At 35.5% G+C, this 22,756-nt stretch overlaps 1 protein-coding gene across 2 annotated transcripts in view; it reads left to right on the forward strand.

The window, feature by feature from the left end:
• The first annotated feature begins 15,832 nt into the window (after positions 1-15,832).
• LOC105144915 (uncharacterized) overlaps positions 15,833-22,756 on the forward strand; it is a 212,077-nt gene continuing 205,153 nt past the window's right edge. Inside the window, exon 1 of one of the 2 annotated variants that reach the window (XM_011054177.2) lies at positions 15,833-18,861. In XM_011054177.2, the coding sequence (XP_011052479.2) occupies positions 18,822-18,861 (40 nt within the window). In that variant the 5' untranslated portion in view covers positions 15,833-18,821. The remainder of the gene's footprint in view (positions 18,862-22,756) is intronic. The other variant, XM_011054178.2, reaches the window with a different exon arrangement.

Below are 22,756 nucleotides of genomic sequence, written 5' to 3' on the forward strand. Positions count from 1 at the left end.
TAACTTCGTTGATAAAATACATTTCAATTGTTTGCGAATTATATCTTTTCGCTTTATTATTACTAATTGCGGACGCTCATATAATTTATTGATATTTGATTTATTCTTAAAGCTACAAAACAAGTTTTATATTTAATTTATTTTTTTGTATATAAACTGTTGTACATAACTTTGTACATAAACAACTGTTTTATAGTTGCAATAACTATAATATTTATTCAACTATTTATGATAGTTTTACGTATAAATAAATAATCACTTTTATAGTTGCTATTGTTAACGTTATTTTTTCTAAAAAATATTTATTGTATATTTTATAAACAATAAGAATTTTATTTTAGACCGTAACACATGTAAGAACACAACTGATAAGAATTAGAAATTAAATGCCTACAGCGGTCAAAACTGAATCTTTAATGCATAAATAATTTAATATGAATTATATATATTTACATTTTATATATATTTATTATTTACTCGTTTACATTTATCTCAATTAGCATCGTTTTGATTTACATGAGAATATCTGAATAATTTAGCGGCGACAGAATTGTTCGTGAACTATTGATTAGCGATTCATCGTGGGTTATCCACGTTTTATAAGCTGTATTTCATTTAACCGTCGCCATTTCGATGACACCATAACCGTGCAATTATGACAGTAATGGGATATTCCCCGTCCATTGTCCACGATCGAATTGGTGCGCATTTCGTGGCCGTTTTATCGCTATTAGCACCTTTTACGTCTCGCGCGCGCACAATAGAGCGCGATACGGATTAAAGATGAGATGGTGCCGGCTATTTGCGAATTAATGTCGTCGCTTTATAGGGACTCCGGGGTTGAACATCGTGACCTCGCGAATAATTGGACGTCGCGCGAGTTGACACTTGGATCGTGACTCATCGCGTTGATCTCGCGGATTATCTCGCTCGCGCGAGATTATCCGCTCTCGATGTAAGCCAGAATACGAATCATCGCGATTGAATGTGGCGCGGCCGCAAGAAATTACGGGTATTACGCGATAATGACGTGCTAATACGAATTTAATGGCGCGCCCGATATCGATCTCTCGCCGATCGCGTATTATCCTAGCGTGATCTCGAGTATTTTACGCTTTATTCTTGTAAACGCAATAAGTTGCTATTATCCTTGAACGATGCGGCTCATTGCGTTTGACGATTTTGCGGGATAAAATGACGCGATCATATCAAAACATATCAAGATAAGATATTTTTCAGTAATTATATTACAGAATTATTTAAAGATACTAGAATGAAAATATTAAAAAATATCGATTACAAAGGTATAATATTAAAATATTTTTTTTCACATGTAGTGTATTTTTTTAGCTGACGTTTGATCTGACGTTATGAATTATATGATTGTGTCGAAATGAATCGTTACTTCACTAAACTGTCACAAACCTCTCGCGACTGGCGTTTTGCTCTTCGCATCGGGCGGCGTCAACACGTATCGATGCGTGTCACAAAAATCGATGACGCCATCATACGGGTAATAACCGCGAAAAATCGAGGGGCGGAGACACCGGTGACGTTCGTGTTTGTTGTGAATGTCGGAAAGGCGAGGATATTTCTGACCACGGTGAGTCATGTCGCCCACGCAAATCTCACACACGCGAATCACGACATGCCAGAGAACGAGGTGGAAAGAGAGAGACAGAAACATGTACACGTAATTTCGTATTCACCTTGCTGAGGCTGCACTCGCGTGTGCAGCCTCGGGCTGAACATTTTTTATAGAATTAAAGATTAAGCTCCGTATTTGCACCCCATATTTACCGCTAAGTATAGCAATTCGATTTCCGAGTTTTATTCGCGAGTTTTATCACGCGAGGATCGCAAACAATGTTATCTTAAGCTCGGAATCAAATGGTCTTAATCAAGACTGAACGTCGAATATGAATGCACAATAATGCAGAGTATTTCACAAATATCACGCATTATCATGATATTCTGATGATTAATTATTTTAATATAACTGATTAATTTTAAGAGATAATACAATATGTATAAAATATATTCTATTTCGCGATGAGATATTTCGTTTTGTTTTCAAGATGTAAATATTCATACAAAAATACGTATCAATTTAATGATAACGTAATCTTAATAGATTGTAAATGGATAAGTTATTACATAAAAGATTACCTACAATAAAATTCATAAAAATAGATAAAGTTAATGATTAGAATATATTAGATAAATTATTTGGAATGCTATATGGTACATTTTGTAAGAGAAAACGAACGTTTTGGCAACTATTTTATTGACATCTCTGAAGTATAAATATCTGTAATGAACTTTCAGAGTTGATAACAAATCGAGATACGTTTAGATAATAATTTTTGTTCTGTACGAATATTAATTCAATAATTTTATAATTTTTGGAAATTTTATATATTTCTATCTTTGAAAGTTAGAACTTAATGATTTTTATTTAAAGAGTTAGTATTAATAAACGAAAACTAAATAAATGATTAACGCAACAAATAACAAAGTTGTATTTATATTTTACAGTTCAACGTAGTTTCATCGCAGTCAAGACTCCGCTGTTGCACATCATATCGGTGAGTGACGAATTATATTTCATTTTAATTTGAGATGATTCGTGAAAAAATTGTATGAGACATTTCCTAGTCAAATATATAAAAATTTTACATAAAATATTTTACAGATCTATTACTTTGAAATGGATTAGAAATATTTATAATCCTGAATATTTATAGCTTGCTCATCTAACTATAAAAATCAATCTTATTTAATCATAAATTAATGACATATGATAAATCGGTACATATACATGCGAAACTTCAATCATTTATAATTTGAAAACTATTATGATACTTATAAAATCATTTTTTGATATTTTGTATCAGATTTTTTATATTATTAGGTGTTGGAATTAATTCGTAGCGTTTTTTAATGAAAGAATGTTATTTATTTCACATGAGCATTAAAAAATACATTAATGAAAGTACTTCCCATCACTTGTAAAACGCTACGAATTAATTCCAACACCTAATAGTTTATGTAAGATTCTTTGTAGACAATCTGTAATGGGCCTTCTACAATAAGCTATTAGTCAGAAATCAAAAGCTAAAAATTAATAACTGTGATTAGTCAATTTTTAGCTTCTGACTTCTGATTTATGATTAATGGCTTATTGTAGAAAGCCCACATAAGACTAAGAAATTTCAATTTAATTTTATATCGAACAAAGTCAAATGAGACAGTTTTTCGCGCGTCTGAATATTTTTCCTCCACGAAATTAGTCGTGTTTAGAGTTCGTCGAACTCCCGTAGACTTACGTAGCGGTACCATAAGCCAGTGCACTTAGTGGCGTTAGATTCCCCAAGAAGATATTAAAAACAGCTGGGTCGCTATGTTCGTACGATGCGACGTGTCGCTTACAAGCGACGAATTTATCGCCGCTGCCGCGAATTTAAGTGCCACCCTGCCTTCGCAACCGACGTCGTTTCGTCTCTTTCGATAAATAGGTCCCGGCATTCTGAGACACGTTTAAAAAATTGGTCGGATAACGAACGTTCGCGTTCGTCGTACGTGCCTCTTTAGATTCATGAGAGCTCTTGCAAGATTATAAATTAATACTACTTCATACCTTTTTATTAACGACAAAGATAATTTTGTAGTGTTACACATCAAACATTGGGTTGTACTTCCTTATACTTAGTATACTACTGTACAAAGTACAGTTTAACTTATATTTTTTTTACCATTTAACTTTATATTTTATTTCGTTATCTTTTTGTAATTCTATAAAGGCAGAAAGTCTAATACCTTACGATATATATGTATTTAATCTAAAGAACTAACGAGGTCAGGAAACACGAAAAAAATTTTTACAGTCAACGCATTGGAATTTTATTCTCTTGAATATTGAGAGAGTGAAATTCTAATAATTATTACATAAACATTAATACATCAAAATTTTTCATTTTAATTGACAAAGAACTTATTTCATTTATACTATTCTACCGCTTATATATTGGATATATCGCAATAACAGAGCTAGTCATTGTACCTCAATTATACATAAAACCTAATATATATATGTATATATATATATATATATATATATATATATTGAAATTTTATTTTAACTGAATTTATTCCACTTATCCATTCACTTATATATACCGCGATAACAGAGCCAGTCATCGTACCTCATCACGTTACAATAACGAATACAACGTCCGTTAATATTCTGGAGATGTCGAGTAGATGATGTTGAGAAGAGCATATATTCGTATGGATGCTGCCGTACCATTACGTCACGTCACACCACGCTACGCCACGCCACGCCACGCCAAGCCACGCCATGCCATGCCATGCCATGCCACGCCACGCCACGCCGCGGTCACCAGATCAAAAGCAAACGAGGTCTCGAGCAGCACCTCGAGGACAATAAGGCGTTGAGTACTCGTGGCCGCGACTCGATTCGCTAATTATCCGAAACAGCTTAAAGCGTCGTTCAAGAAAATACGTCGGCGATATCTGGGTCGATCCGAAAATAACTCCGATACGCATCCACCCGCCTCATCTCGCCCTTCTCTCGCTCTCGGCTGAATGAAACGCATCCTCAGCTCCTGCAGACATTGCATCGTCCTCCTCCGTTCCACGTTTCCTTTCATCTCATCTCTTTGTGTTTCTCTTTTTTTTCCTTTCTCTCCTCTCTCTTCTTACCTCCGTAGCTCCTTCGCGGCGATTAATTTGCGAGGTCGCTACTTCGGTGCGAGACTCGATAGCTCTTAAATCCGGCACCATATCTGCGACGTAGAAACCGCTTCTGGTAATGCACAACTCGACTGGGACCATTTGTAATGATGCAATTCGTGATTATCCTTTACGAGGCTGCGATTATTTACGACCGCGAGCGCACGGCGCGGCGCTGCGCTACGCTGCGCCTTCCCCGAGCGCGTGAGTTATGCCGCGCAGCGCGAGAATTACTTAATTTCCGACGTTGTCGATAAACCGTCTAAGACGATGCTGGAGAACATAATCGTGCCCTTCTCTTTTATTACAATCGTCGAAATACGCGAGTGCAACGCACACTGAGAAAAATCTGGTCGGATTAAATAGTAATTCTGGTGGGAAATGGACGAATAAGAATTTTCTGATTAAGTCTACTAAAATTCTAGTTGAGATAACTAGAATTTTGATTGATGTAATTATTCTGATAAAAATAAGAATTCTAATAGATTTTATCAAAAAATATTGTATCAATCAGAATTCCGATTATCTCAACTAGAATTACTAATAAAATTAACCAGAAAATTCTGATTCGTCCATTTTCAACCAGAATTTTTTTTCAGTGTATTAATTTCGTCACGGTTGACAATTTCTTGATTTTGCCTCCTCACATTTGCGTTTTGTCTACGTGAAGCAGACGTGAGAATCGATCGTTTAAATCTAGAATATTAACGATATTAGGGAGTTTTTGCAATAACGTGAATTCAGATACGATGAACGTTAAAGTCGTGTTCTTATCTTTTTCTTATTTGATTGTTAAGAAGAAAACCTGACTTTAGCGTTCATCGTGTCTGGATAAACAATATTGCAAAAACTTCTTATTGAATGATACAGTATTCCTAATACGTACAATAAATAAATAAATTTTACGAGAAAATAGATCACTTTTAATTAATAAAATACAATATTTTCATACATTTTACATTTTTAATGACAAAATATTTGTACACTTTCAAAAATTCAAACTGATATGTAACAGACTGAATTTTTAAAAGCCCCTGCTTGTCTTAGCTTTTAATATAGCAGCTGAACCTCCTAATGACTACTGGAAGGCACAGCTTATTGTTATTGCGCTCAATTACCTCGCTCACTTGCACGTAAAATTTACGTACGATAGCATTAAAGTGGCGCCTACATTGAGATTTTAAGACGTAAAATTTTAATTAAGCCTTAAGCCGTAAGAAATTAACCAATCATAATTGATTATTCTCCTAGCATTCGACTAATTGATCAATTTCTTACGGCTTGCGGCTTAAAGCTTAAGTTTTACGCCTTAAAATCTCATTGCAGACACCGCTTAAGAGAGTTTCACGCACGTGAAATCATTAAAGAGGATACTCGGTGTACGGTAGTCGCAAGGCTTGACAGGGCGCGCACGCTAGTCATGAATTCTTCCTGAATTATAGCACCACTTTGTCCACTCTGGGAACTGTCTGTCTCCCGTAATAACCGTCGGTACTTAAATACGACATGAGAGCGAAAAGAAGACCCGCTGATTCTCACCCGGCGATATGTCCCGCTCTCAGCCGCATCAGGCGTTCTCTCTCCATTTTTATCGTTATTTCCATACCGCCTTTTTTCCACGCCCGTTTTTCCTCCTCCTGTCACTTGTGTGTTTCGTCGTTTTATGTTCACCCTCATTCGGGGACGCGGATCGTTTTGCCGCAATTAGTTTTGCTGCCGGCGCGCGCCTCTAAATCGGGCTGTGATCGTAAATTCACGCTGACACCGACCCGGAATTCATATGCGCTGAACGATGCACGGAAAATTGGAGCATATCGCGATACACAGCAAGACACCATATCTCGTGGTGGCCGGCGTCAAAAAATTGATGCGTTATATAGCGAAACTGTAATTTCGGATATTTTGGCGATCACGCGTGTATTGTTTGGCAAAGACCGCTGCTCAACGCGATTCGCACTTTCTTTATGCTATATGTTTATCAATGTTTCAATTTTTCACATAAGTTGTCAAAGAAAATCTTTGAAGGGGAAAATTTTTTTAATATGATTTTATTAAAATCAGATCTGAAACTTTCAGGATTTAATTCAAAGACTCTTTAATGAGTAATTCATACAAAAAAAATTAATTTTTTTTCGTTATTATGTAATATTTACGTTATTATGTAAGTATATCTGATCTCAGATACTGTCGTAGTATAGAACTAAATAAATTTCAACGGATATCTTCAAATTTGACGTACATCGCAATGTATACAGGATCTGAAAGAGTCGAAGTCAATTTTTTTTTAAAGCTTTGAGTTTAATAGTCATTTAATAATAATAATAATTATTAATAATATTTGGAAATATAACTTGAATAGAATATCTCATGCAATAAATATGTGATTGCAAAATGGAATAAAGTACTTCAAATGTCCGTTTTAAAGAGAATTTTTTCCATTATACATATACACTGTAACTTTGCGAATATTCATGTAATTAGGAAAATTTTGCTAGCCACGATTTTGATAGATCCGCGTCTTCATAATGCGCTAAGGGTTCGGTCGTTGACGTGATGTTATGCGGATAATAATCCGCCCGTATTCAAGAGGCTCGTGAGAAATTAATCTCGGCATTATATTGCCATGACGACGTCTGGCTGCCGCTTTATTTCGGACTTTTGGCCCGACCTACTCGCAACAAGTATATCTGGCTGCCGAAAATGTTTAGCACCTTCTTGTGCACTATACTAGTCTATAATCAACAAAGCGTCATATACCGCGAAATGATGTCTCATCTGACTCGACTTTATATTCATCTTGGTGTCCAAAAGCCTGGTGTAGGTATATTATTGTTGAACATTTTTCTTGCATTATGTTTCTATGAAACTGCGATTCTTATAAACGGCTCAACTTGGGATTTTTTTTAGAAGCAATGTTACATTCAAATTTTATAAAATATTCTGTACACTGATTCGTTCAACATACACCAAAACCTTATCCACTGGCGGCAATCAAGATGTTATCAAGGATATTTTGATTGACTGACGTCCCCGTAATTACGGGAAAGGCACGTGTCGCTTCATCAAATATAAAATTAGTCCTGACTTCAAGATATCGAGAGATAACCTGTCGCGCTTTCACGCGCTCCTTTCTCACGCCCTCACATGTAACTCATTTCGAAATTCCGGCGATATATACGCGTATAGATTTTGACAAGCAGACCTGATAACGACTATGTAATTTCATCTCTTATTATCACGTGACAGATCGCCAAGTCTCGTCCGATCAGAACCGGTATGATTTCGGTGAGTTGAAATTTCGATGTTCTACACGCACACGGATTATTTTTATGTTTATTTGTGAAATCTGAAAATATGCCATTGAGAAGTTATTTATTAACAACAAATGTGTAATGATACTGTTCATTTCAAATGTTATACGCGCTTCTGCAATGCTACTGAAATTTTTCAGAGGAAATCTTTTAAATCTGTTAAATTACGTCATACAAAAAGAATGTTAATTTAGAAAAACAATTTGTATATGATATAATATCTGTGTTTAGATATACATTGAAGATAATAAGATCGTAGTTGAATTGTCTCACTCTATCAATTCGCCTTATTTGATAAAAAAAACTCGAATTTGGTAAGAACATATTTGTTAGGAACAAGATTTTTGCTAAATATATCTGTTGTAATAAATAACGATAAACTCGTGCCATCTATTAACTAAAATTGATAAGAGTTCTTCTTTAATTTCGTTTGTAGTTGACAAAGTTATTAGGCAGAAAGCCTCGTGATTGGTTCAATAATGGACAGTGAATCAGAGTGGCATACTAAAAGTATCTTTATAGTTCTTTTTTAGGCTCTCATTACTTTTTTTGTAATTTCCTTCTTACGTTTATACATAACAATCTTCTCTTGTACGATTGATTCGCATTGTATAAAAGGTACATAATTCACTACAATTCAGTATTATTACAATATCTAGTACAATAAAGAATTGCACAATTCAGACTTATTTGTCTCATTAGAAAGTTAATTTAAATAGACAGTTATTATAGCCAGGGCATTTATTAATTTCAAAGATAAAAACTTTATGCTTATTCTATAAAATATACTACTTAATGTTTAATGAAAATACACTAAATCTATAGTGTCAAATTTAACTTAATGTGAGTCGCCACTGCTCCTATTCATATTGTTATTTTATACTAAAACAATGGTTATACCTGATACTATTTATATTTGACACTATACAGTTTGATTCTATATAATGTCAAATTGACACGTATAGTGTCAAATTTATTTATCATTTTAACAAAAAAAAAAAGTTTAGTAGGAGCAGTGATAACTCACATTAGGTCAAATTTAACACTATAGATTTAACAGTATATTAGAAACATGCATTTAAATTCCTGAATTTTCTGAAATTTATAAAAATTCCATTAGATGGGAAATTTAGTACATAAAATCCCAATATAAAATATTCCACAATATAAAATTCCAACAATACATATATTTTTTAATGAAATAATTATATTAATAACATAAAAAGGTATTCCATACATACCTCAAAAATTTTAATGCGCGTGTGTGTGTGTGTGTGTGTGTGTGTATGCAGAAATGAAATTTTGTCAAATATTATAAAAACTCTGCGATATTGCAAACTTTACTTTTGATATCCGTACTAAGCAATTTATTCGTGTAACAGCGATGCACGATGGAGAGGCAAGGGATGAGCCGTGATCGTTACAAAAACACCCTCGGAACGGCCGGCTGCTGTCCGTTTGATTCACCGTTTCCTGCGATCGTCGTATTTTTGTCCGCGCGTGCCTCCACTTCGTTTCTTTCGATGCTGTCTCTCGCCTCGTCCTTTTTCTGCGCTCTCTCAGCCCTTCCCCCGCGCTATCTACGACCCTGTCGTATTTTCTTACGCCTTCAACCCTTTCTTTTTTTTCGTTCACGACGCTCAGCCCTCCCACGCGATGCGTGAAGAAAACACCTCGCGTATCCGTGTGCGTGTCTATGAAAGGGCACGCGTGCGCGCGCGTGGAGGTGAGCCTTACGTAGGTTTAATGAGCGCTATTATGACCTAGTTGCACTCGACATCACGCACATAAATCCTCGCGGTACATTAATCCTCAAGAATCTCGAACTCTCCCAAGTGGTACCAACGCGTGCGAGCAGACGAAGCTGCGGAGAATTTATTAATCGTTCAAGAAAGAAAAAGCTGAGTCCCCTCCGTGCGGAAGAAGGATGATCGCACGCTTCCGGAAGCGATGAGCGCGAATTGCCACCGCGACGCGAAAAATTAAGAGATCGGTGAAAAGATTTCTTCGTGCGACTCGCGTTCATAAATAAGTGGATGACTTGAAATTTCTTGAAATGTGTAGACACGTTTATTGTATGTAACTTGTATCTGTTTAATTTATTATATTACTTCATCATTAATTAATATCGTTATTATTTGTTATTTATATTAATTCTTAAACGCCTTTTCGGTATGACATATCCAACTTTTTTCCCCGATGCTTTTTTTATTGTTTATAATTTTTTTATTAACTTTTAGAGAACAGGATATATATTTTTAAAGTTTTACAGCTTTTCCTTGAATAAAATTTCTTATAATTCATTATTTTATTATATTATATTTCTGTCATACATTTAATATTTATCTTATATTTCTTAATGTCTGGCATTTCGATTAAGAAAAATTTTACTATGTGTTTATGTTTTTATGAAAGTTATAAGCAGTGAAATTAGGTTGGATATATCACCAGTGTATTTCCATATTCTCTAAAACTTTTAGAGTAAATCTCACTCTTAAAGACTGAAAATTGAGACTCTTTTTTTTACTTTTTAGAGTGAAATTTCGCTCCAAAGAATTTACAGAATAGTGAGGTGTTTAAAGATTAAATACTAATCGCAAATTATCTCATTGGAATTTTATACACACGCGAGATTGGACTTGGAATTTTTAAGATGCTTCTGATATCTTCTAGAAACTTATTCCAAAACGTTATCTAATAATCTCTCTGTTTCATTTCATTTCTCTGTTCTGAATTTAATTTTAAAAATCGTATACTCCTTCGAGTCTCCTTCGTACGAATCTCCGAGCACACTACAAAGCTACATGGCATACAACGTGTGACCGTGTAAAGAAAAAATAAATGAAAGAACAAACGGCATAAGCGTGAAGGAATACAAGAAAAGGTGAAAAATAAATCTACGCTCGCATCTTTATCTCTCGTCATCGCTTTCTCCCTGGATGGTGGCGTGATTTACGCCTGGGTTGTTTTCCTTAATTAGGTTAAGGCTCTTTGGTCCTGCTGTTGCTCGTTCACCAGAGAGGAAGACGAGAGAGGAGCATCGGTGCTTCCGATTCGTCCACGAAATTTACTCGGCGCGCTTCGTTTAGTGTAAAACATTCGTGGTTCGTTACAGCGACTGAAAGACCGCGGAAACTTTACGGAGCTCGCCTAATTAATCGCCTTTCGTTAGTATCCTTTCGTCACGCTTGCCGGCCGTTATTACGCTTCATTGGTAGCTTTGCGGAGCCTACTCTTAGTGAGGAAGAAAGAAAGAAAGAGACGCTTAACGAAGCGTGACACGGTAACCGACGACGGTTTAAGTAGTAACCGCCTTCCACGCCCTGGTTGGTCAGCCATTGCGTACTCGTAGCCACCGAAGGCTGTTCTAGGCCGTTTGGTAGTAACCGTTAGGCAATGCTTCTTGTGCACCGGTTACCTTAAGCGTTCGTCTGAGCGCGCCCGTTGTCCTTGCGAAGATTCGAGCCACCGTGTATCTCCTCGAAAAGCACACACACGGCGACGTAATCGCCGTTGATCCGTGAACGTAAGAAGAAAAGAAAATAACGAGCACCGTAATCACCGAGACGAGTAAAGAGTTATTTTCTTCTCTCTTTCTCTCTCTAAAAGTAATTTCTTTTTTCTCACGCATCATCGATCGAAAAATACAACGATCCGATGTAGCGTTCATGCCATGCATTTGCAGTCTGCATTCTTTGTAATGAGTTCGCTTCGCGCAGATCGAAGTCGAAGATCGAAGTTTCTCTTACTGAAAAAAAATTCTGAAAATGTTGAAAATGAACGAATCAGAATTTTCTGGTTAAATTTATTAGAATTCTAGTTGAAATAATCGGAATTTTAGTTGATACAATATTTCTGGTGAAATCTACTAGAATTCTTATTTTAACCAAAATAATTATATCAATTTTAACTAGAATTCTAATAGATTCAACTAGAAAATTTTGATTCACCAAAATTATTATTTAATCCAACCAGATTTCCAATTTTTCTCAGTGTTTTAATGGTTTCACTGTTAGATATCAAACAAGCAATGATAACCCAATCCCTTAAGTTAAATGACATTTTGTTATTTTTAATTATGTGTGTCAAAATGTAAATCAATCCATTTTGTAATAGCTTAGTTTCAAAGTAAACAACCGTTCATAATAAAGTAATGCACTTAACAAATATTGAAAGATTTCAGAAAACCACGAGTCTTAGTGAAATTGGCTTGAACTGTAGTAGGTACTTTCTGATCATAAGTCTTCTTAGATAAAAATATAAAAAATAGATAGATTTTGCTATCATTTAAAAGTTGCTATTTTTCGATCCAATCGGATTGAAAAGTCTTCTTTATTTACTAAATTATTCATTTTTTAACTATTACTTTTATACACAGAATAATGAGATGAATCAATTGATGTAAAGAAAACACATAATTCGCAAATATGTATGTTACAAATTGCATAACTTTTTGAAAAAATCAACTATGTATTTTATTTACATCAGCTGAATTTATCTCATTATTCTATGCATTCAAACTATAACATATTATACTAGAAATTTAAAATGCTTATTACGGTCGAAGGCTAGACTATAATATGGTATATATGCAATTCAAGATTGAATTATTTAAAGCGATGAAGATCCAGCTTCGACTGTAATAGGCATTTTAAATTTCTAGTATTGATTATGTTTCTTATATATGCGTTTAAAATAAAGATTCTTAATATTATAACATACTATAGTTTAAGCCAATTATCAGAGGACCAAAAAACCCGTGATTTTGTGCGGAGTCCTTTGAGTCAAATTTAATACTTTTTTTAGTTAAGCTATTCAGCTCGTTCAGCTTTATTATTTTACTTAAATTAATGACATATTGGAATATATAGAAGCTGTAGCGACCTATATAGAAATGATGAAAAATAACTCAAATTAGACGTAATGAATTTAACAATCTGTGTGTGAAATTCATACACATTTTTCGTACGCCTTTTAATACGGCTAACGCCACCTTTATGGCGCATTAGGTCGTAACTCGTGATACTTCGCTGCTTGATTTACGCGATACGGCGGTGTCGTTTTTATTAATTCACAGAGTAAAGTACGCTGTGAAATGCGCTCGGCAATGCGATTTAGTAAAGGAGACGACGCGTTATTTCGCAGTAACGTGAAATCTCTACAGCGCGACGCGTCGGGATAAAAGCAGCGACGGAGGTGGGTGCCGAGACGTGCCGTTGCTCTCGCGAGGGAAACTTCGAAATTTATTAACTTGTAAGGTACGTTCTTGCACCGGGCAACACAGCCACCCAGAACTCAATAAAATGTACTTTCGTTACTTTCACGCAGTCTCTTTTTCCTCCCTGTTCTCCACGCCGTTCCGCCGTACGCTCGTTTATTTGTTGGCTGCGCGATAAAACTTCTCTCTCCTTTGTCTCTATCTCTTTCTTTCTTCTTCGTTTCTTCTCGTTCTTGCTCATCTCTCTCTCTCTCTCTCTCTTTCTCTCTTTTCTTCTCTCTCTACTCGGGATCTTTTCATTTAAACTGTTCGCCGGTCGTAAGAAATAATGCTGGAAAAAGTCCCCGCTTACTCGACTCAGTTACGAGATACCCTTTTTAACGATCGCACTTAACCGCGCCTTTTGACGCTGACGTACGACGTACACAATATTCGCGATTGCAACGGGAATTAAGTCCGATATAAAAATGCAGTCCCTTTGGTGGCTGATTGGCGGGACGTACGTAGGTACATCGTATACGTTTCTTCACGCTTTATATCGTCCAAGTTACGAGAATCTCGTATCTCTCCTGGCGAAAAATAAAAATCGGAGTGTATATAAGTCGAATGTAAGGGAAGAGCGACAGAAGCGTAAACGAAGCTTCTAGGAGGCGAAAATTGAGACAACGAAATGTAAAAGAGATGTTTACGTTGTCTGTTCTTTTTCGTTGTCTCAATTCTTGCCTCTTAGAAGTTTCATTTACGTTTCTGTCGCTCTTTCCTTACATTCGACTTATATACACTCCGATTTTTATTTTGTTAATTTCCTCTTATATTCGATTTATGCTCTGATTTTTCTTTTCGCCATGAAAAGAATCATTTTGAAGTATTTAAAAATTGTATTGTATACACACAAATTTAAAAATCATTTTATTGGATCATCATTACCATTTATGTTGAAAATTAAAAAATAATGTTAAAATTAGAGAGAACTCTAATACGGTCCAAGTTAGATGTTTCGAATATGTATGTTCTTTATTAAATTAATGTTCACACCATATCATTTGTGTCGTCTGTTAGAAGACACACTGAACTTCGCTCTTAATATTCATCTTTAAATGAAATCTCATAATGACATTTGTATAATTACAAATTTCGCTTTACATATTAGGTGTCGGAATTAATTCGTAGCGTTTTTTAATGAAAGAATGTTATTTATTTCACATGAGCATTAAAAAATACATTAATGAAAGTACTTCCCATCACTTGTAATACGCTACGAATTAATTCCAACACCTAATAATATATGGTAAAATAATCGTTGATTGAATTATAGTAAATTCGGATTACGCTGAAAATTCTTACATCATATTGGAGTAATACATATTAATTTATTTCAGATACATCCAGAGAAAAATTTCTTCGATTTAAAGAAATGTTTCTTTGTATAACCGTATAGCAAAGAAACATTTCTTTAATTCGAAGAAATCTTTCTCTGGTTATATGATTGTGCACCGATAATTTTTCGAATTTTCAACAATTTAGTCCAACAGAATTATTTTTATATCTGTGTGTAGCCAAATTTTTAAATACTTCAGCAAAATTATTCTTACCATGCAAGATCCTCTTTTTTTCCTTTTGTGAATCTTATGAAGCAAAAAAGAGCAAGAAAGATTCGGTCACATCAACGATGTGTAACAAACGTCGTGTAAGATCAGCACAAATGTATATACTCTCCTAAATTTTTTGGAATGAAATCTCACTCTAGAAAGTAAAAATTGAACCACAATATTTAAAAAAGAGCTCAATTTTCAATTTTTAAGAGTGAGATTTCATTCTTTAGAGTAAGATTCACTCTAAAAGCTTTAGAGAATACGGATGTTCTAGATGCGCAATCACTCATGCTTAAGATTATGTAAGTCTGCATCGTGGAAGGTCGGCAGCAGAGATTTGACGAGCGTCGCTTTTCGAATTATGCCCTTGCTCGATGTCGACGACAGAAATCGCAATAATGGTAGCGCGTAATATCGCTTTTTGTAATATCGATTCCGTAAAGTATGATCAGTATGTACAATGGAGAACGACGGCACGGTCTATGGTCAACTATAAAAGACATCTGTTCGCTTTTAAAGTCTCCTTTATACTGGCATACAGTGACGTCACTCTTCACACTGAGATAAAATGAGATGGACGTCTACTCCACTCCGCTACCGCAAGTCGCGTAACACCTTGCACTCTTCTTTGTACCCCTTCCCTCCCCTGTTTTCCGCTGTCCACCCCTTCTGTTTTTCGTGTGGAGCCATCGAATTCTCAACGAGCCACATTGACTGACGCGGGTGTTATACGATGGGACTTTAACGAGTGTTCGTCTAATCGTCGTGAACCGCATTTCGAGGAAAGTCTCACGCGAGACTGCTTTTGGCACGGTTATTGCCATGAACGTCATTGTCGTTCGTAAATCATTTACCGCGCTCGTTTCGACGCGTCCGTGGCAACTAGGGGCAATAGTAGTGAAGAAGACGATTCGATCGAATCTATTTCTAGATAAAAATCGATATTTATTTTTTTACTTATCTACAATTGCTTCTTCTTTTGCAACATTCGTTTATCAGAATTATAGTATTTTGAATAACGTGTAGTATCTAAAATTCTACAACGTTTGATTTCTTTAAGACTCAGTTTTTATCTTTCATTATCCATCATTGTTTTCGCAACATTTTCTCATAGCAAAAGAATTATATTCATTTTAAATAATGCATATTCTTTATAATTCTTTAAACCGTTTTTTCTTTGATACTGAATTTTTATCTTGTTTTTATTAAATGTTACATTTAATTGATACTTAAGTGATATCACTTCATTAAGTGTTATCAGTTTCAACTCTTCAATTTCATTAAATCTCTCTTGATTATTATAGTTTTAACTTTGTTGTACTGATCTCGCATTATTGTGTTTTAATTATCTTTGGAATTTTAGGTACACTGCGGTAGGATGAAGTTGTGGTAAAAGCTGTGATAAAAGTTAGTTAAATTTACGTGTCAACCTCGTTTGTTACTTGATTATAATCTACACTTGTTCGTGTCATCATCTTCATATTGGCAATCGAATCTCTTATTATTTTTCGTCTCTTATTTAAAATTTTATTAATCCGTGAAGCGTACTTTGACATTCGATCTCTCTCGAAGCGTTTTAAACTTTTAAAGGGATAATATTATCTCGCCGAATGATTGATGCAGCCTTTCGGTAGATTTACTTTAAATGTCTAATGATAAAGTGATTATCTCGATGCATTCATTACTGTGACTCCTGAATTTTGATAAATAGGTATAATTTGTTGGATTTACTTGGATTTGTTATCTCGTATTTTTCCTTTCCTTAACTCTTTGAAGACCGGAGCTTTCTAACAAAATAATTTATAGAAGATCTTGTTTTCTAAGAGTTTTCGGAGTCGCTGATTTAATTCTGGCCTTAAAATTTTAAAATTCAAATTTCAAAGAAATAATCAGAGTATCATGTAACTTGATTTTAGAAAGTTCTTGGTTTAATATTACTTACTAATTAAAAATTTCCTGAAATTGATTTTTATAAATTATAAATTATTTTTTAATTTCTCTGTCCCTCATATTTAAGCCACCATTGCACCATTTTGAATTTTTATTTTTTACTTCAGATTCGAATAATTTTATTATCAAATTATCCCATAGACTAAGAGCGAATTCGATTAGGCGCACTCTGTGCGATTGTGCACATTACAACTGTCGTACACAAAATAACGTAAAGATATATTTGTAAAAAAACAGAAATCGATTAAATCGTGAAATACTTAATACATATTATTATACTATTAAGTAAAATATGTATTTCATAATTCGAAGTTGATGAATTTCATTTTTATACTCAAATTAAATGTATAACAGTTTTATTATGCACCAATGCGCACTAATGCTTGCACTCGATTTCGTCATAAGTTTCATACAAATGACAGTGGTATTGGTTCGAGCCAATCTTGAAGAATCGTTTGCGATCTCGTAATGACGCGTTGCAAGATTTCGTAAGGCGGCGTTAACGCCTTCCGCCGAGGAATCGATCGAGCCAGCCTAGTCGCATGTTGGCGCGATGCCAGCACGGGCATCCCGACGCTTCCCGAGATGGTGGACCGAGTCCGACCGAAGGCAAGCGTCCCGGCGTCGGCGTCGGCGTCGGCGTCGGCACGTCGGACGTCCGTCAGTGCGCGTGTGACATGGCTGCGAAGCGCTACGACGGCGACCTAAACGACGCCCTCCACCTCGCGATGTGAACACACCCGCCCGCGACACCCTCGTCTGCGATCCTTGCGCGACTCCTCGCAGCGGTATATCGATACCCAACCCAATGAGGAGATGAGTCACAGTGATCGAGCTACACAAAAGACTACAGCCTCGATAATGCAAGCGATCGTCGTGTGATTGATATAGATACGTCAGAAAGCAGGAAGAGGAAATCAGTCATAGGGATCATTCGTAGAGAGATTCCCTTTTCGTTCTTTTACGTTATCATTATCATCGGTGCCACTCTATATTTTCTTATCGGTGATTGCGAAAGTTCTTAATTGTTTGAAGATTATTCATGTAAATAGAAATAACAGACGATCTCATCCACGTGATGAAAAATCAGGACGAACGTTGTCTCGCAGATTTCTTTTGAGACTCGATCACTCGGATCAATTATCATGTCGGGTCTCTGATCGAGCTGGTACAACACGGTGATCGCGGTGTCGGGATATCGAAACGTGTGGACAGGGACAGGTGGAACGATGTAAAAGAAAAGTGCGAGGTGACCCGAATCCGTACAAAATGGCAAATCGAAAGGGTTGATTCTCAGCAAGTGCGATCTTGTCTCGCGCGTATAAAACAGAACGTAACCATTCCCACAAACAGACGAAGCTGCATTCCCTCTAATCTCGATCGCGGTGAAAACAGTGGGCGAACTGTTTTCGAAAAATTGTATATAAATGCACGCACAGAAAGCGTGCATTGTCAGCGCATATCTATTCCTAATCGAACGTTAATCACTTTAATTAATAAGATTCGCCACATTTAGTGCTGCCTCTCGTTCTCATCTTATGGCGCCAGAGTGTGAACTATAAACTGTTACGCAGACAGTCGAACTCTCTTGAAATGCTTATATCAATATACATCGCCAAAGCTTTGAGTGTCTCAAATTATATTAATCCAAGTTCCCTCGACGATGAGGCATAACGCTTTGAGCAGGAACGTGGACGATCGAGGATAATCCTCGGAGTCGCGATCGATGATCGATGATTAACTCGGACATTGCATGTAATACGGCTGGGGGCTGCACGTCAAGACAATTTCCTCTCATGTCTAACTAGGATAATAATTCGTCGCGTTGCAAGAAGCGCAGAAAGAGAGAAAGAGAGAGAAAAAAAGAGAGAAAGAGAGAGAGAGAGAGAAAGGAGGGAGAAAGAGTGCATGTGAATGTGCGCGCTCGTGCGTGTCTATGCGCGAAGTGCATAAAGCGACGATGGGATATCGGTGAGATCACGAGGTCACCGCAGAATGCCTGAGCCGAGGGCAAAGCGCTGTAAACACTGTGACGGTACGGTACGCGTGGCTAGCTGGACTGCAACACGTCATGATGAGTGGTTACCTCGCTGACCCTTAACACACCTCGATCGCTTGCGACTAACATCTGTGTCGACTAATAAAGAGTGTTACGTTTGAGCCGAGATTGCGTTTCAATCCCATTAACCTCCTATCGCTATTGTGTTCGTGTAAGAATTACAGAATGTTGCTTCGTCACGCCGAGTTTTACGCGAAGTCGTCGAGTATGTAAGTCAAGCGGTCAAGTTACTTGCGGAGCGTATCTGAGGCAACATTCCGCTTGACTTGCTTCTTTGCGCTTATTGACTTCGTCATTAACCCTCCATAGCTGATGGTGGATTTATTGGACCCACACTCAAATATAAATCTTTTTGTAAAATTTTCAAATAATTAAATTTTTTTTTACGTCTACGAATTTATTCTTATTAAAATAACTCGATATTTCTTCTTTTTTTTATATTTTTTTTATGAGTTATATAATATTGCCATTTTGGCTCCTTGAAATTAATTAGTGCCTTTTAATAAACATAGTTGAATGGGTCTTACAGATCCGGCATCAGTAACTGTATTATATATTTGAATATCGATTCTAGAGAATTAAATGTATCACACGTATACTGAAAGCAATGTGTTGATGATTTTTTAAGTTGAAATGAGAGAAAAGGACAAATTTAAATTTATAATGAGAATTACATCGAGAATTCATGTACCTAATTTAAGTTATTTTTAATCATTTTTATAGGCCGCCACTTCTCCTACTCAATATGTCATTAATTTAACTAAAACAATGGAATTAAACAATTGAAGAAAAATATATTAAATACTATTTATTTTAAAACTAATCAATTTAACCACAGAAATTAGACATAATTATTTTTTTATCACATTTGTATTAAAATAATTCACACACACTTGAAAATGAAAAATAACAAATATTATTTAGGGAATTTGTTTAAATTTGATCCTTTCAGTGTTTAATATTTAACAGTGTAATAAAACTGAGAAATGGAGAATTCTAATGTCTAATAAAATTACGATAGTACCATTTAATTTGTTAATCGTTTATCATGTTAGCAAACAACTTGACTTAACTCTTCATGTTAAAAGTCAATGGAACTAAAATGAAGTTTTTCACAAACGCAAAGGATACCAATTGAGATAGTACTATTTTATTTGTGGGTCATTTATTCCACGACTGCGACCGGACATTTGGACCAGGCTTGAGGCAGACCGAGACGAATGAATGCGCGAAGCGCATTCCGGATCGGACGGCGACCACGTCCAACTGCACTCCTTCCCCTCTACCCATCTCGTTCTCTTTCTCGGGCTTTTTCTCTTCATCCCTCTGTCCTCATCTTGTCCTTTTTTTTCCTCGTCACCTCTTGCACTCCATTCTGCCAGTATTTTTACCCACGGTTATTCACCTTCTTATCTGTAGACGCTTGATGGTTATCCACCTGTACTGTAACCATCGGTTTTTACACCAATCGTGCATGATTTTATCGTCAATCTTCTGAAAGTTCTGAATATTATGCAGAATTTATACGCGAATGATCTAGAAGAGCTTTTAGGATAACGGCTTTATTTAAAAATCAAGATCTTAGTGCCGAATCGGTGATTTATTTGAATTATTTGAATTCTTTTCTTTTGCGATTAAATCTCCCCTGTAAATACCGAACTCTACAAATATGCTAACGATCATTAAGATTCCCGGTATTGACCTACTTACTTTCCTCAACGGTTTTACATCGAGAACGCGCTCGCTTTCTTTACTGCTGCATCTGTTGATAGTTTAATAAACACCGTTGCAAAATATAGCCATACATTTGCTATAAGTGTCACAGTTTAAAATGCACATCGTTCTTTAACTAGGTAAGGGACTGTCGTTTCCAAGGAAGAAACTTCATGGATGACAAATGAACCGTATTTCCGTGGACTCTTCGAAGAGCTAATTATATACATATGTAGGATGTACGCTAAATCGATTTTCTCGATAGTCAGAAATCTATGTCAGAAAGCTTTCAGCCAAACACAATGATATATGATGTTGAAAAGCCGAGAATTTCTTTTCACTTTTATAGGGAAACCTATTCTTCTAATTAAGTGTCGATTTTTTTTAATTAGCTAAATTAATTATGGAATTTCGTAAATAGATCAATTCTGTCACGTGTAAAAATTACATCTAATCTAACCTATAGATTTTTTTACAGTTGAATTTTAGATATTTTGTGAAGGTCCTTTTTTTATTTGATAATTTTTATTAATGAGTTTTTTATAATAAGCCATTATCTAAGCTTTAAGCCGTAAGATCAGTCACAGTCGAATATGAGAAGAATAATCAACCATGATTGGTCCATTTTTTACGGTCTAGGACTTAAAGCTTAGGTAGGTAATGGCTTATTGTAGAAAACCCATAAAATTCTTGCACGTTTCTGCAAACTTATTTAACTTTCGTCTTGTATGTGCTTGTCAAAAATTTTACATCGACATTCCACGAACATAAAACAAACGAATTGACTCGTTTCGCGAATATAGAAACGATGATGTGATTTTGCTGAAAAAGTTGAAGGTTACATGCTTAAGCTTTGTCTCATACCGAGTGCGTAATGTATCGTTCATTTACATCCACCTTTTCTCGTATTTAAAAGAGAAACGATAATCGAGTGACAACGATTCTATTCTCGTTTTATCAGATACTTTTTTTTATTTTTCTTGTTTTTCGATATCGCGCGGTTACGTAACATATGATTTATTTTTACATTCTTTTTTTTGCGGTGGTCACGGAATTCGCGGTCAATAAGTATAAAACCATCGGTTCTCGTGGGCGTTGACAATCGCATGATCGCGGGATGGATCACCCGAGTCGGACAAGACGATCGATAAATCTTGATCTAAATTTATCTTCCTCGCGGGAACATGTTGCTCGTAATCCACGTTGCTTTTTTCGATTTATGGCCAGCGCCTTCCAGTTACAGCTTTACAGCTTCGCGCTATTGCGTAAACACACATTCGTACGCTATTTTATAAATTCATGGCAATTATTCAGCCACTATAATGATCGTTGTAGCGTTCTCGAAGATTTTGTCTTGACTAAAAATCTTATAACACAGCCTGGCCACGAGCGAGTCAAAATCATACGAGAGAAAAACGTACTATCTCGTTCTAAGGGACTGCGCAAAATAAAAGGAATTGTGAATGTGGAACAGAGAAAAGAGAATAAGAAACAGGAAATAGGGAAAAGAAGAACAGAGAATAGAAGGACAGAGAAATATCGTTAAGAAGCAGAACTATTCTACGTTAACATTATGTTTGAATTCCGTTTCCTGTTCTCTATTCTTTTTATTCTGTTCAGTTTCTAACTTTATACTGTCTCATACTCTCACTTTACACATAAAATATAATAATATACATTTACGTATATACAATGTAAACAATCTATGAATCACCGAAGCCATCTTCTTCGTTATGAGCTTATAAAGTTTTTATCTCATTTATATATTTTTATTTATCATCGCTAATATTATCAGATTTATGATAATTTTGATTTGATTTATGATATTTTACATTGCTTACATTGTCTATGAAAAAAATTCGTGTTTACATAAAAATTTCATGTAAATATAATCTTGAAATATACAGCATACTCTGCTCTAAAGGTCATCGATATTTTGGTTGTGAATTTTGGTAGATAAATTTAAATCTGCAAAAATAAGTAAAATATAACATTTTTATAATGATAAAAATTTGTTATTGAAGCTTTGACAAGTACCTATATTAAAATTTTTTTAATTTTTATACAATCTGGAACAATAAAAAATTTGCTCTATTTTTTAAAGATCCCTGTTACCGAAATGAAAGAATTAAAAGAAATAAAAATTCCTATTGTCAGC

The sequence above is a fragment of the Acromyrmex echinatior genome, chromosome 18, assembly GCF_024713525.1.
Source record: "Acromyrmex echinatior isolate Ae372 chromosome 18, ASM2471352v2, whole genome shotgun sequence".
Classification (NCBI taxonomy): Eukaryota; Metazoa; Arthropoda; class Insecta; order Hymenoptera; family Formicidae; genus Acromyrmex; species Acromyrmex echinatior.